The 17241-nt window shown below is 38.2% G+C and overlaps 1 protein-coding gene across 1 annotated transcript in view; it reads left to right on the top strand.

Annotated features, from left to right (window-relative positions):
• The window catches only part of LOC143894185 (intraflagellar transport protein 80 homolog), a 38587-nt gene extending 30718 nt beyond the window's left edge, over positions 1-7869 (top strand). The window contains exons 3-4 of the mRNA XM_077400326.1: positions 6937-7047; positions 7108-7869. Coding sequence (XP_077256452.1) covers positions 6937-7047; positions 7108-7295 — 299 coding nt within the window. The 3' untranslated portion in view covers positions 7296-7869. The remainder of the gene's footprint in view (positions 1-6936; positions 7048-7107) is intronic.
• The last annotated feature ends 9372 nt before the right edge of the window (positions 7870-17241 follow it).

Below are 17241 nucleotides of genomic sequence, written 5' to 3'. Positions count from 1 at the left end.
GAAACTAAATATGTACGTTTCAGACGTCGACCGAGGTCCGTTGCTAGGACGCGAATGGATACGGCAATTGAAGATACAATTACGCGAAAATATTAATTGTCTTAACGTAAGCACTGAAAAGCAAATAAAATCCATATTACGTCGGTACCGTAAGTTTGTTAGATCTGACAAGTACTAAAACACGCGGAATTCAAGCTAAGCTTACATGCAAAGAAGATACGAAACCTGTGTTTTTGAAGGCTCGTACAGTGCCGTTCAAATTGCTTTCACTTGTAGAGACCGAGTTGAATAATCTCGTTGAGACGGGGATTTTTTAAAAAATAAACGCGTCGCGGTGAGCTACACTTATAGTGCCAGTGCTCAAGAAAAATAATTTAATACGAATCTTGCGGGGATTTCGGCGTTACAACAAACCCGAACTTAATAATCGATGAGCACCCACTCCCGACTACAGACGAACTTTTTAAATCCATGGCAGGAGACAAAAAATTTACAAAGATCGATTTACAACACGCGTACCTACAATTAGAAGTCCGACCGGAGAACCGCGAACTATTAACATTAAATACACATCAGGGATTGTACCGAAGTACACGATTACTTTAGAGAATAGCATTCGCGCCCGCAATATGGCAACGCGAAATGGAGGAATTATTAGAAGGCATAGAAGGAGTTTCAACTTTCCTAGATGATATAAGGATCCAATTACAGGATCCAATGATAGGGTACATTTACAAAGATTGAACGAAGTTCTTACTAGACTAGGGCGCGCCAACATAAGAATAAACGAGAGTAAGTCCGAATTTCTCAAAGACAAGATTGAACATTGCGGGTACGTGATAAATAAAAATGGCATTCGGAAGTCACCAAGTAAAATACTCGCGATTGAACAGATGCCTAGACCTAAAAACGTGAGCGAAGTACGTGCTTTCGTAGATATGATAAACTATTACGGGCGATTTATAAAAGGACTCAGCACAATTTTTAAGCCATTGTACGAACTCTTAAAAAACCTTTAAATAATTGGACAAAAGACTGCGAACAGGCTTTCAATTGAGCTAGAGAAAACTTCAAAAGTGATAACGTATTGACACATTTTGATCCAAAATTGCCACTAATCCTAGCAACGGATGCGAGTGCATATGGCGTAGGCGCGATTCTATCACATAGATATCCGGATGGTACGGAGCGAGTGTTGCAATACGCATCTCAATCATTATCAGCGACACAGCAAAAGTATCCTCAAATAGACAAGGAAGTTTACTCAATTATTTTTGGGATAAAAAAATTCTGCCAGTTTCTTTATAGAAATAAATTAACGTTATACACGGATCACCAACCGCTAGTACAAATATTGTCACAAGCAAAAGCATTGCGCCGTTACACCGCGATGCGTATGCAACACTACGCTGTCTTTCTACAGGCATTTAGATTCGACATAAAGTATCGAAACACTAAATTACATTGCAATGCGGGTTGTCTTTCAAGATTACCGATAAAAAATGTCACAGATGCGAAATATGACGTTGTAGACGTATACGAGATAGAAACGCTTCCAAGTTTACCGATTACAATTCCAAGAATAGCGAGTGAAACACAGAAAGATACAGAACTAAAGCCGATATTACAAGCGATTATAGAGAGTAAAAAAATACCAAGCCAAGTAAGTGATTCGAAATTAACCAAGCGGCATTTAGCATTCAGCAAGACGTTTTATTGCGAGAAGAGAAAGTCATAATCCCAAAAATATTTCGGAAACAAATCTTACAAGAGTTACATAACGGCCATTTTGGGGTCGTAAAAATGAAAACACTAGCAAGAAGCGTGTGCTGGTGGCCCGGTATTGACAGGGATATCGAGCAATTAGCTAGGAATTGTGGGCTATGTAATCGAGTTAGGAATAATCCGGTTAAGGTAGAAACTCACGAATGGGAACCTGCGACTGCACCATTCAAAAGAGTCCATATCGACTACGCGGAACCTTTCATAGGAGCATATTTTTTAGTGTTAGTCGATGCATTTTCGAAGTGGTCTACAGTACGAATTGTTAAAAATATTACAACTCAGACAACAATCGAAAAATGTAAGGAAATCTTTATTGATTTTGGACTTCCACGTATACTAGTTATGGGTGGATAATGGACCATATCACCCGGCTACAAACGGGCAAGCGGAAAGGTTTGTCCAAACACTAAAGATTTCCATGAAGAAAATGTACAATGATACGCGATATCGAAAAGCGTCCCTTGAAGAAGTGATACAGCAATTACTAACATAATACAGAAACACACCACATAGTACAACGGGGGTCGCACCATCCGAAAGAATATTCAAGGCAAAAATGCGAACTCGACTGAATCTACTCAAACCAGAAGAAACAAAAATCGATACAAATTGCGACGCTTTTTCCCCCGGTCTCGCAATCCGGGGGAAAACAATCGTGGATTGACAAAACGCGAAGTTAAACTGAGACACAAAATAATTGGGCGCCAGGTGCGACTAATCGCACCACCGTACAATATCCGATATAACGCAATATCTCCGACGATACCTCAAGGCGTAGTTTCTTTTCGGGGAATTCGGAAAGGAGGCGTAACGCAATTAACCACACAAAAACTTAAGGAAAGAATCATATGTAATATATTTGAAATCAGTCAGTGTAGAATCATATGTAATAGATATAATGTATTTGAAATATATTCGAAATATATTCGAAAGAGTGAATAAAAGAGATATTAACGCCAGAATCTCGAATAAAATCAACGCAGGTGAAACGAATTAACGCAAGAATGTCGGATAGATTAACGCAAGAATGTCGGATAGATTAACGCAAGAATGTCGGAAAAATTAACGCAATAGATGAACGCAAGAATAATGTCGGATAAATTAACGCAACAATGTCGGATGAATTAACGCACTAGATGAACGCAAGAAAAATTAACGCAATAGATGAAACGAATCTACGCAAGAAGGTCGGATAGAAACAATACTCACAATAAATTAAGGTAACGACAACGCGGTAACACTACGAACGCACAACGATCGCCGCGATACCGACCACTTGAATCGCACGCCTCTACCTACGTTTTTGACGAGCACTCGGGCCACCTCGATTCCGCACGACGCAAGAATTGTGGACGATCTTGCCGTGTCGGCCCCGCCGGCCGGCGATCGCCCCTGAACACGAAAGAAGGACTCGTATCGCGAACGATTCCGCGGCCGGCCTTGCGAATTCCGAGTTTTCTCGCAAGTCCGGAGATTCCGCGGCCCCGCGCCAATCCCGACGATCCTCCCGTCTCGCCAAACGCAATACTCAACATCCTCGAGGGCCCGAGCACTCTATTCAACTACGAGACCGAGTGCCCTTCAAAATACCTGACCACTCGCGGCTCGCAGCTTCCCCTCGCAATACTCGTTCCCACTATCTCCATACGAAACACGCCGCGATTATTCCGATTTACACGGCTAATCACGACGCAATCATTCCAATCCACACGATTAATACGATTAAACGCGACACGATTATTCCAATTAACCCGATCAAACGCGACACGACCGCTCTAAAGTAATACGATTAAACGCAACACGATCATTCCAATTAACACGATCAAACACGACACGATCAATCCGACTAACACAATCCAACGCCACGCGACTGTCGGCCGTGACGGTGTTCTCGGGGAGGGCTTAATTGGTCTTTACTTACATGAGAGTTCATTCTCGGCGGGGTCCTTGCACGAATTCCAACATGATCCTCTCGAATAAGAGCGCAAAGTAACCGTACGCGCTCATGCGGCCGGCCACTTATATGGATTTATTCATATTTAACAGGCCGTTCTCAGGCGATGGTTGATGATGCGGAGGGTCTCTCGTCTTGGCTTTTTACGTTGTATGGAGTGCCGCAGGGCTCTGTTTTGGGACCGCTTTTGTTTTTCTTGTTCATAAATGATATTGGCAGAGTATTGTTATATTCTGAGCATATGATATTCGCAGATGATGTACAGATATATCGAGCGTGTCCACCCTCTGATATTCTTCACAATCTCAACTTGATCTCTAAGGATGCAAACGCTATCTTTGATTATGCTTCAGTAAATGGTTTGAAACTGAATCCTGCTAAATCCAAGGTAATTATATTCGGCAGCAATAGAAACACCAACAATATTGATCTTAACCTTTTATCACCTATCATAGTTAACAACGTACCTTTACCATTTGTTAGCGAGGTGAGGAATTTGGGAGTCGTTTTTGAGTCAAATCTCTCTTGGAGGAAGCACATTTCGCTTGTTTCGCAAAAGGTTCACTGGGCGCTATATAAACTTAAGTTTAATAAAAACTCTCTCTCCACTGAGTTTAGAATTAAGTTAGTGATGACTTTGGTTCTACCTCATTTGGATTATTGCTGCCTTGTTTATCATGGCCTAAGTGAGGAACTGAACACCAAACTGTAGAGACTCGTGAATTGTTGCATCAGATTTCTTTACAACTTAAGACGAGATGAGCATGTTACTCCGTACAGACGTCGCTTGGGATGGCTTTCAGTCAAAAACAGACGTCTTTACTTTCTTGGATGTCAGATGTACCGCATATTGTATATGCTCTCACCTGTGTATTTAAGGGAGCTATTTACACCTCTCGACTCATCGCTTAGGAGATCCGAACGATTAGCCACTTCTTCAAATCACATTTTTCATATTCCTGTTCATACAACAGTTACATACAGAAACTCCTTCCAGCTTTCGTCTATTTATTTCTGGCATTCTCTTCCTGGTAATATTACTTCGGCATCGTCTTTTGCATCCTTTGTAACGGCCTGACTTTATCGAACGCGGACTGGTTTACGGGATCGGGAGTTCGATGAAAGGCCCAGAGACAGTAATCAAGTTGCCATGTGACAGTAACATGCACTTTATTCAAGGTTCGGTATTACACGCCAGCTGGACACGGTAAATTACAGTGGTCGGTAGTGCCGGTGCACGCGACGCGGTATACGGAATATTGGGACTCGAGTCTTCGCCCTGAGATGCGGTATGCAGAGGAGAGAATAACGCAGCTCGGTGTATTACCTACGGAACGCGGCTACAGATCTCGGATATTCTATATGAGCCGAATTAATACCTCCAATAAAGATATAAGATGATAACGGAACGCGGTATATTACATACGGAACGCGGCTACAGATATCAGAACGCAGTAGCTATGCTATACGAACCGAATTGATACATATGCCAAAAACGTAACGCGATATATTACATACGGAACGCGGTATATTACATACGGAACGCGGCTGCAGCTATCAGAACGCCGTATATGATAGGTGCACGGGTAAGGTAGCGCGGTATATTGCACCGGAGGATGGCGGAATCCCGGGGTCACGGTCGTGAGAACCCTCGCGGCGAGGCCGAGCACGCTCGACCCCACGGTGCCGTGGCCGTCGGGGTAGTGTTCAGGGAGCTCGGGAACACTCTGAGAACCCTCAGTCGAGAACCAGAACTCTGGACCTTGTTTGTGCGTGTTGCCCTAGGATTCGGAGGGTAGCTTCGTCAGGAATAGCGGAGAGCCGTGGTAAAGACGAAGTGTCTCTTCGTCGCGCGCGCCGGCTTTTTATACCGCTCGGCGCGGTGAGCTTGGCAGGAGGGAGGCCGATCGTCAGGCGACGGCGCGGTGGCACGGTGGTGGGAGTGGCGCGATCCCGCGTGCTCGCTTCGCGCGGGGATCGGCTCGCTTCGGCGCTCGTCGGCGTCGTGCGGGGAGGCCCCGGTGCGGCGGATTTCCCGCGCACACGGTGCGTTTCAAATCCTTAAAAAATGTGGGCGCACCGCGCCCTGTGGTCGCCCGACGGGGAATCGGTTGGGCGGCTCCCGGCGGGTGGTAGTCGGGGACGATGCCTTGTCGTAAGGGGTGCATCGTTACACCTTTAAGTGTCTTCTTCGCGCGTACTTATTTTTGTCTGAATCAGAGTGACTAGTGTGCAATATTGTTTCCGTTAATTTTAAGTAGTGTTTTATATAATTTTAGTTTTAAGTAACATTAAGTTTAAGTAGTACTTATGATGCAATGTTTTTTATCATGTTATACTCTTTTTTTCCAGTTAATATTAAGTTGCATGATGTCTTTTGCTGTATTGTATCTTTGCCCTATAACTTATGTTTGGGCATATTAAACAATCAATCAATCAATCAATCAATCAATCTCTCTTTTTCTCTCTCTCTCTCTCTCTCTCTCTCTCTCTCTCTCTCTTTTGCACACTCTCAAACGCCCTATGCTTCTTCACCCGCTTTTCCGGCCAGCCGAAATCACATTCACGTTTACCCGTGTCACTCTCACGCACACCGGAAACGGAAGTCCCCGATTGTTTTATATGTTACCGGCCTATATCTATCCTTGTATACACAAGGATATAAACAAGGATAGACAAGGTTATGATACATACACATACGCACGAATCGTAGTATATATTATACTCTTATATTAGACTCCTAATCTCGATTTGGAGGATTCGACAATGTTCTTTCGTGTATTTCAATCCCAGGGAACTTGTTTTCAATGTTTGTACAAACTATGCAACTGTTATATGAAGTACACATGTTATAATGAGTTAATAGCTCGTTCACAACTTGAGATGCCATATTGAGATAAAAATAGGTAAAGAAATCTGTAAATCTGTAATTATTTCTGGTTTTCCATATAAAAAAGAGTTCCCTGGAATCATTGATATATATGTACTGCAATTGTGAAGAAGCATTTTCAATTCTGTCAAATTAATGCGAAGAAAGACTTAAACTACGAAAATGGTAATTTTGTCGGTAATACAGACGGCTATAGGATCCCCTTAATAAAAAAACCGATTATATGAAAAGTTCGGTTTTTTCTTTTACTAACCTTTTCAAAAAATCATATCGGTGGGAAAATTTTTATAATAAGTTTAATTTCTAGGAAAATACTATTTGGTTAATAAAAATGGTCGTATTGAAAAGAGTATCGATGCCCATAAAGGTGCGACCACAGTAGGTAAATGGAGTACTGATGGGTCTGCATTATTGACAGGTACGACATTATCTTGTTGTTATTAATTCATTGTTTCAAAATATATAATGTCGATTGTAGCTGGTGAGGATGGGTTAATCAAGATCTGGTCTCGCAGTGGTATGCTTCGATCTACATTAGTAAAAGCAAGCCTTCCTATATTAACATCAAGCTGGAGTCCTGACTGTTCAATGATATTATATTCGCAGGGTGGAAATTTACTCCTTCAGTCATTTAATTCTAACTCCAAACCATACAAGGTATGTTAAACATTTTCTTGGGTAAATGTCTAGAAAAAGGGCGACCTCACCGATTTCAATGACCTTGATATATGTTGTCAAGGTCATGACCCCGAGTGACCTTCAGAAGGTTTTAACCGTCGCTCGCTGTTCGTTAAAAAGTTATTAACAAAAAAGTTTGGAAAATATAGCAGTTATTTTGAGTATTGGAAGACATAAAGAACGGTAATTATGCAGTAATAGGGACCACCCTCTGATGACCTTGACCTTGACATATGTTGTCAAAGTCACCCTCCTGAGTGACCTTTGGAAGGACGCGCTTTAAAAGTATTTAAGTGTTTAAAACGCGTCACTAACCTACATAAGTTAGTTGACGCGCTTTAAACACTTAAATACTTTTAAAGAGCTCCACGAACCCATGTGACCGCAAGGGGGTGATAAAGAATTACAATAAACTAAGTAGGTTTATATGTATATTTCGAGTTTGTAAAGCACGTCACGAACCCATGTGGCACCTCGTTTTGCGTGGAAAGTGTATGCGTGAACTATTTCGACATATATATTAGTCATTTATGCCTTCCAATACTTAAAATAGCTAGTATATTTTTTAAACTTTTTTTTTTAATAACTTTTTAACGAATAGCGAGCGACGGCTAAAACCTTCTGAAAGCTACTTGGGGTCATGACCTTACAACATATATCAATGTCATTGAAATCGGTAAGGTCGCCCTTTTTCTAGACAATTACCCAATAAATTCTCAATGATGGTTATACTTCGTTTATTAGTGGATTGTATAATTAAGTTTTTTCGTCATTCTACTGCGATCACTCAACGCTCACAAATCATATTATATGTATCGTATTAATTGTACTGTAGGACTGTGTCTCTCTAACCGCTTGTTGACTATTTATAAGCTCAGGTCATACCCCTACTCCCTTACAAAAAAACACCCAAGATTTTGGTGTTTACACCCAACTTCGGGTGTTTACACTCCATTTTCGGTGTTAACGCCTAAATTTTCAGTGTTAACACTGACATTTGAGTGTCGACACTTAAAATTTGGGTGTCGACACTAAAATTCGAGTGTCGATATCGAAAATTTGAGTGTCAACACCCAACTTTTTGTGTCGACATTCGGGTTTCAGTGTTGACACCCAATTATAAAACAGAAGATAAAAATTATAAAATGCAAGGTTAAAACTTTAACTTATTATAAGGCCACATTATACATATATTTAATTTTGAATTATATATATATATGAAGCCGAGACCGAGGATTAATGAACAATACTATTGTTATTATATAATAATGAAAAAAAACTTTATTTTGTAATTTGAAAATAATTTTTTATTTTTTTATGAGCAAATTGTTAACTTTCTTAAAGTTCTTAGAAAATATGCGAATAATTTTAATGATTGTCAAATAATTTTCCTAGTTTATATGTATTACATAACAACTCATTTGCCTAAAAAAATAAAGATGCAAAGAGTTAGAAAAAAACCAGGACTCAAACTTGAGACCTTCAGCATTCTAGCCGATCGTCTTACTCGCTCGTTCACGTTTACTATTAGAAAATTGCTTCTACCGGCTCGATAGAGTACGCACACGGAAACTTTAAGCAATTTTATTTCATTAATTATTTTACATTGGCACAAGTTACTATTACTACGTTTACGCGAGCGTTACTTCTGTAGTAACTTACGATAATTCCTTCGCGTAAACGGGATTTTGTAGTAAATTACGATAATAATTTACTCCGCGTAAACGAGTGATATATCGTAAAAATTACTACAGAAGTAACGCTCGCGTAAACGTAGTAAATGTCTTGTAAAATACATATAGTAAAATTAAAGGACAATTTTTTGCAATCACAGTTCTGTGTATTTCACTTTTACGAATAGATTATGTACATATTGTTGCTCAACGGAAACCGCGAGAAGGTGGTGGTTTTTTTCGTCATGAGATAATGTAAAAAATTTGTTTTTTTAATATTGCAATAATTTTAATATGTATAAATAAAAAAATATATAAGTAGATAAAGCTCGTATGTCTTAGATAAAACAAAAGCCAATAACCGAACAACAGGATTCTAAATATTATATTTTAATATTCCGTCAAAATAACTGGGACGTTTCGTGCTTTACAGAGTGCACACGTTCCAGTAAGAACGTAAAATCGTACTGGTTATTAAGAAAACTCAACTAGTGTAATTTGTTTGAAAAGTAACCTTTCGATATATTGATTGACTACAATTTTTAGAACTTTTGAGAGTATAACGCGGTATTAATATAAATCACATATAAATTAAATACATAGTTTAAGTATCAGGAAACTCAATCATTAATAGTCCGTTCACTTTAATAAATATACATTTTTTGCTGGAGATATTTCTTTTATAGATTCCAATATAATAAATACGCAAGACTAATCGATTTCACTTAAATAAATTAGAAGTACTGAGAATCATTAAATGTTTTTTAACGCATAAAAGAAAAACCTTGAAGAACAAACTATATTTGTGAAAGGACCATTAATGCAAAACATTTCAAAATAGAACATAATATAATTATAAATTCAAAATCTAATTAATATATATATATATATATATATATATATATACCCATACAGCACAAGAACCTTTCAGAAATATCTAAGAAATGTTTCATTCGATAGGTTGAAACATCTCATAAATATTTCAAAATGTTTCTGCAACAGCTCTGAGACATCTCTGGAATAGCAAAATGTCCGCGATTCTTGCACTTGAAACCTTTCTGAAACCGTGCTGAAAGGTTACCAAAATATATCTGAAACCTTTCAGAGATATTTAAAAAATGTTTTATCTGATGGAGTTGAAACATGTCATAAATATTTTAAAATGTTTCTGCAACATCTCTGAGACAGCTTTGGAATAGCAAAATGTCCGCGATTCTCGCACTTGAAACATTTTTGAGAAAGTGTTGAAAGGTTTCCGAAATATATTGCCGTATTTTTTTTATTCGGGCGGTTACCCATCCAAGTAGTAACCGTGCTTAAAGTTGCTTGACTTCCATGATCGAACGGGCTAGTGACGATCCTCTGGTTCTGATGCTTAATTCCTTCTAGCTTATGTTCATATCGTATATAAGCATCTTTAGTGTTCAAAAATTTGAAATTATTTATTAACTGGCAAATATTAAAAACAACGCAACAACAATTGATATATTATAAATATTAACCCGTTGTGGTCACATGGGGTCCAGTGGACCCCAGGCTTTTTTTTCCCTTAAAAGTATACTATTTTGAGAGTAAAACGCAGGAAGTTTTTTTGCTTTATTTCAAAAAATTTTGATGAATATTTTTGTAAAAAAAGTCAAATTTTTTTATAAAAAAAAGAAAAATTTTCGCGTTTTTTCAACATAAAAATTTTTTTTAAATTATTATTGGATTATAAAGAGGAAATCACATAAACTAAATTCCACTTCAAGGTTTGAGCGGATACATAAAAAAGAACGCAATGTGAAAAGTTGAAATGTTTTTGAAACCTTTCTGGAAGCTTTCTGCAAGAATCTGTGCTGTAATTGATATATTATAAATATTAATTAACCCGTTGTGGTCACATGGGGTCCAGTGGACCCCAGGCTTTTTTTCCCTTAAAACTATACTATTTTGAGAGTAAAACGCAGGAAGTTTTTTTGCTTTATTTCAACAAATTTTGATAAATACTTTTGTAAAAAAAAATCAAATTTATCGAAAAAAAAATTTTTTTTTTATTTATAAACTAAATTCCAGTTCAAGGTTTGAGTGGATACATCAAAAAGAACGCAAATGGCAACTGTTGTGGGGTCCATTGGAACCCGTGTGACCACTACGTTATTTTTAGGTGTGACCACAACGGGTTAATATAAAAGATTTGTATACATAAAATAATATTAATAATTTATATCTGAGAAAAACAAAAAGCCCTACATATGATGGGTGTGGTTTTTAGGGCTGCAATTAAAAATTTCTAAATTTGTCTATATTTACTTCTCCTAGATGTGTATAAAGTTTCATCGAAAACTCAACTAAAAGGTTTGCAAAATTATATTTTATAAAATGTTTCTAAAATAACTTAATTAAAATTTTTTATTGCGTGAGAAAGTTTTCAGAAACAGTTCAACTAAAAGGTTCACAAAATAATTTCATATGAAACAATTCAGAAATAAATAAACTGAAAGTTTTCAAATTTATTGCGTGAGAAAGGTTTTAAAAACAGCTCAAGTGAAAGGTTTACAAAATCATTTCATATAAAACGATTCAGAACTAACTTAATTGAAAGTTTTCAAATTTATTGCGTGAGAAAGGTTTCTGAAACAGCTCAACTAAAAGGTATACAAAATCATTTCATATGAAACAATTCAGAAATAAATCAATTGAACGTTTTCAAATTTATTGCGTGAGAAAGGTTTTAGAAACAGCTCAACTGAAAGATTTATAAAATTATTTCATGTGAAACGATTCAGAGATAACTCAACTAAAAGTTTTGAAACTTTATCTTCATGTGAAAGGTTTAAAAAACATTTCTATTGCAACATTTTATATGACATATTGCAGAATTCTTTCAGAGATGTTGCACATAAAATGTGAAAGGTTGAAATGTTTTTGAAACCTTCCTGGAAGCTTTCTGCAAAAATCTGTGCTGTATGGGTATAAGAAATGGAATAATGCATGAATTAATTTGGTAGTTTACTAGTGAAGAAAATAGATTTCTGAGAAATCAATGTTAAAAAAAATAAGTGGTTCTTAACCAATAAATATACCCTTTTTTCCTTTTGGTAATTCAATGCATTAATCCATAATAAACATGACACATATTCATATAGATATCATCAATCGTGCAAACACTATTGGATAATGTTTCTGAAATAATTATTCGTTTTGAAATGAACTTAGAGATATTCAATTTACGATAAAAAAAGAATACATTATTGAATTGCAATAGAATATATTAAACAATGTGAACATGTACTATTTTACGAAATATTAACTTTACAGTTTCGATGAGTTAATTCTCAATTAATATCTTAACGAATCCTTACAATCTTTATACAACATAAATAATTTTACAATGAAAAGAAAGCGAATATATTAAATACGCGTGGTTGCAACCAAATTCTTCTTATACTTGATTACTCAAGTGAGATGAGAAGGATTTTCCTTGTCTTAAACAGTGATTGATAGATAGTATTGGATTGAATGCCTTGCCGAAACGCATGAATGGTTGTTATACATCCCAAATCCAATAAGAAAGAAAGCTCTCGAATATTCTGGGACCAAGGATAGTCATTAACTAACGTTTGTAGCGACTTTATCAGTGGTCCCCTTACGAATAACGAGAGTTACCTGTGCGATCTTTCACTTTAGGTGAAAGTGACTCCAAAGAGGAGGAATACCGCCCTTCGGGTGAAAATTCGGAAATATATTTCCATCGAACGTATTCTCCAATCGTCCTTCCTTCTTTAGTAATGGCGGATGCTTTTTCCTTGTATACGGCAATGGCCGATATTTTTCCAGTGTCGGTAGTCGCCTTTCCTTACGTCGTGTTGCCGTATTTAATGTATTCGTCGTTGTAATTACGATTGAGTATGACTTGAAACGATTGATTTAACAAATCAATATCCTTTTTACAAAGGATAGTAGAAACGGGCAAAATACACGACACGACTCGATAAGCGCGACTTTTTTGGACGAAAAATGTGAATATAATCACGATCGTGAACGGAGGATATTGATACAATGACGATCGTTGCTACGCAAGCTCGATACTTCCGTAACGAACGCGGAAGTCAGGTATCGCAGCGCCATACGGACGCGGAAACCAAGTATTGCAGCGCCTTTGCGTGCGAAACATACGCACTATCAATGTCACTAGACCCATGTATTAGTCTCTATAGAGTGTTTACGAAATCAGTTACTTACTGGCGAATACCATAGATGGCAACACGCCATTTTTCATTCGTCGATAAATCGCTGTGTTTTCAACACAGAGACGTTTTTAATCAATCAAATAAATTCCTCTAATTAACTGTAATACATCATAATAATCCCGTTACATAAAAAATCCGTCAAGAAATGAAATAAATTAAAAGGAAGTTTAACATCATAAGATTAACATTAATTAATAATTATAGCATTTTTATTATGGAATTTATCCTCTCTATTGATTTAAATCATAGCGGTCGTTTTTACTTTCTTAATATTAATAATTATAGTATACAAATTATATGGAGTTATTAAGAAGCCACATTAAGTTGAAAGCCCAAAAAACCGATTAACAAATAGTCGAAATGTATGCGTGATCAAACTATAAATTTAATTAGATAGTTGTTAACTATTAAAACTTTAAAAATAATTATTCGTTTATTGACGAGAAAAATCATGTTAGAAGGCTGTGAAGCAAACAACCTTAATCATTGCGCGTCAAAAAATTTTCCGAAGTCAACTTATGTATAGTCAAGTAGTAAAAAATCTATATATTAAGTAAAAATTGAATTCTTTAAAACTGTGACATAAAAAAGTGGTAATTCTTAACAAAAAGTAGACCTACAGTCTTATAAACTCGAATTAGCATCAGCTAAATTCTCAAATTAACGATTGAAGGTCCTATGCTTTAGTTCCAAAAAGCAACTGAACGAGCAAGGACTCAGAAATTTGTCAGTAAAGGTTGGAATCGTAGTGATAAATAAAGCTAGAGAAAGTAAGTTATTAATTTAATAATTATCCCTGGTGTGTAAAAATTTGACTAAAAATATAATAAAATTCTACTATCAACTGCCCCCTTTTCATTATTATTCCATAGATATCATTATGAAAATTTCAGTTTTTAGTTAATTTCAGTTAAATTCAATAACTTTCATGATATCTAATATTTTAACAAATTTGTCATTATTTTTCAACAATATAATTTAATTTTTTTTATATTTTACAGTATTTACATTAAATTTTATAAAGAAAATTATGATTTATTTTAAAATATATTCAGTTTTTTTTCAATAACTTTCATTTTATTTATTATCAATTTTATAGTACTTTTTCAGCAAAAAATTTTCATCTTGGTCAATTGAGACAAAATTTCAGTGAATTCCATTATATTCAGTAAAATATTTTCATCAGGGTAATAATAATAGTAATAGAACTCTCTAAGATTTAAAATCAATTTAATATAAGAACGCCATTAAGTCCGAGATAGGATCTAGTTGTCAAAATGCAACCTCTAAGCTGGACCCCCCACCAGCGCAAATCAAGTTCGCACTAGGTAAAAAATTTAGTGCTATTTATGTGCTAATTAAGTGCCCTAGTCCAAATTTTGATGCTCGAACCGTTTAGCAGGAAATCGCGTAAAAAATGGGGGGTTCAGCTTGCCATTAAGCTGGATCCCCCCACATATCAGAAAATGGTCCTACATAGAAAACGAGTACACTATAATTTAGTGCTAATTAAGTGCTAATTAAGTGCTCTAAAATAACGATAAAATATTGACAGATTATAACATTTATTTAAATATACCACTATACATATATTGAACACAGTACCGTCGCGGTCGACACAGACACTAAAAAAATTTGCTGCATAAATATATTCGTTACTAAAATGATCGAAAACATATTGTTACGCCCGTGAAGTACGCCCGTGCCGCGCGTCATGTGAATCGCTCGCTATGTTGTCTTCGTCCTTAGCGACGGCTGTTGTTGATAATTATGACGTTGGATTACGCTCCGGGTTTCCGTCACGATCGGACGTGTTAACCCGAGCTCCGTGTACAAACGAATCTTCATTAAACGAGTTTCTTCTATATAAATAACGAGCCTTATTTATTGAGCGAGTGCCGAAGTGCGCGTCGCGAGTGTGTGCTAGAGCGAGAGAGTGACTAACGCCCGGCGAGCGTAACATTTTGGGGGCTCGTCCGGGATACTAAGGACGAGCAACGAGCCGCGATAAAACGAATGGCGGACAGGAATATCCGCATGGCTACGAGGAAGAAGCTCCGGCTGGAGACGCCTCAGCACGATCCCGCCGAGGCGCCAGCGATCACGACGCTCACCGAAACGCTCCAAGCCGTCATCGAGGAGGTTCGTCTCCTGCGTGTGGAGCAGGCCCGAAGGGAGAAGGAGCACACGGCGACGATTCGCCGTCAGGAGGAGGAGCTTCGTCGACTCCGAGGGACGAACTCCAACGATTTCCAGCTAAGTCGTTTAAATAATATAGCGTCCGGAGATTCGGGGCCGCGAATCGCGAGTGACGTGAGGGCGCGTGTCTCACGCGAAGAAAATGAGATCGCGGGCAGCGCGAGCGAGAGCCGCGTACGTTCGACCGAAAGAGGCACGATTGCGGGCGACGCGAGCGCCGGGAACGCTCGATCGATTCAGAGAAGTGCGATCGCCGGCAACACGAGCGAAAGTGACGCACGCCCGAGCGAGAGGAGCGCGATCGCGAGTGCCGTGCGTGATTACGTCGAATGCTGGACTGATTGGGACATGAATACGGCCGATATTCGAATCCGTACCGCGCGCGCGGGTGACGCCACCACAGGGGCGGGCGTCGGGCTCGGTTATAAATTAAAGCCCGATACTTACGACGGGACAGTCCCTTTGCAAGAGTATTTTTCACAATTTAATTTAATTGCCCGAGCGAATCTCTGGGATGGCGCGATAAAAACGGTCGCGCTCGCTTCGAGCCTGAGAGAGAAAGCGCGCACGATTCTTGAGTCGGTTCAAAACATTGAATGTTTGGAATTTGCGGAACTGAAATCGAAACTCGAGTTACGTTTCGGTGAGGGGCGTCTAACGCAAAACTATTATTCCGCACTTACGAACCGCAGACAAAAATTCGGGAAAGTTTTGGCTGCTCTCGGCTCCGACATTGAGCGACTGTCGCGCCTCGCATACCCCGAGTGCCCCCACGAAATTCGCGAGAAAATTGCGTGTTCGCAATTTGTCACGGCTGTCGCGGACCATTTTATCCGACGCACACTGCAAATGGAGGGCATAACCTCCTTGTGTCAGGCAGTTGAGAGGGCGAAAGCTTTAAAAATTATTGAGGGAAAAAGTTTCGCCCGTGAGAAATTTAACAGAGATTCCGCGAAGGAAGGATATAAGGGGGGCACGAATAATGAGAAACGGGAAGTAGAGAGGAAATGTGAACAAAAGAGTAATTCTCAGAAAGGGAACGGGCGAGGCGGCAAATTTAGCACCAATCGCGGGGAGTGCTGGACATGCGGTAAGTCCGGACATTTCCGGTCTGAATGTCCTGACCAGGGGGGAAACGCAACTTATGTTAGTCAAACTTTGCGGGGTGAGTTTGGCAAGAGTTATCAATACCCCGTTTATTGATAAAGAAAATTTTGTTTTGAAAGTGAAAAATAAAGATGTTTCAAATGAGAATAGAGTTAAGCTGTGTTTTAATCATTTTTATTATAAGGGGAAAGTCGACGGGAAGAAATGTCTTTTCAAGGTGGACACGGGCTCTGATGTCTCTATCATAAGTAGTAAATTCGTGCAGGCACGGAAAGTAAAGCCTCTTATAATGAATCTGAATCTAAGATATCCCACAGGGGAAAAAGTTGCAATAAAATACGAAGTAGAAGTAAAAATTGAAATAGGTAGCCATACGGTTGTCATTCCTTTGCTAGTTGCCGAAATTAACGACGATTGTCTTTTGGGTGTCGATTTTCTTAAAATAGTAAACTTAGAAGGAATTTTTGATTTCGATTTTGGCACTAGAATTTGGAAGTACAAGTAGCTCGAATTGAGAACGATTCAGACAGAGTCCCGGCTTCCTTGAGAGAGCTCTTCAGAAATAGTTCCCGGGGACTTGATTCGTCTCAAAGAGAACGTTTTGCTCAATTCCTTGAGAAATTTTGTGATGTATTTTTCGAGAATATTGTTGCGGGAAATTGTGAAGTTGTAGAACATGTTATAAAAATGCAAGACTCTCTCCCAAAAAAACAGGTACCCCGG

Source organism: Temnothorax americanus, unplaced genomic scaffold, assembly GCF_048541705.1.
Source record: "Temnothorax americanus isolate GAGA-0224 unplaced genomic scaffold, ASM4854170v1 Scaffold130, whole genome shotgun sequence".
In the NCBI taxonomy this organism is placed as follows: Eukaryota; Metazoa; Arthropoda; class Insecta; order Hymenoptera; family Formicidae; genus Temnothorax; species Temnothorax americanus.
The sequence above is the reverse complement of the archived record's forward strand: the minus strand, read 5'-3'. Positions and strand labels throughout refer to the sequence as shown.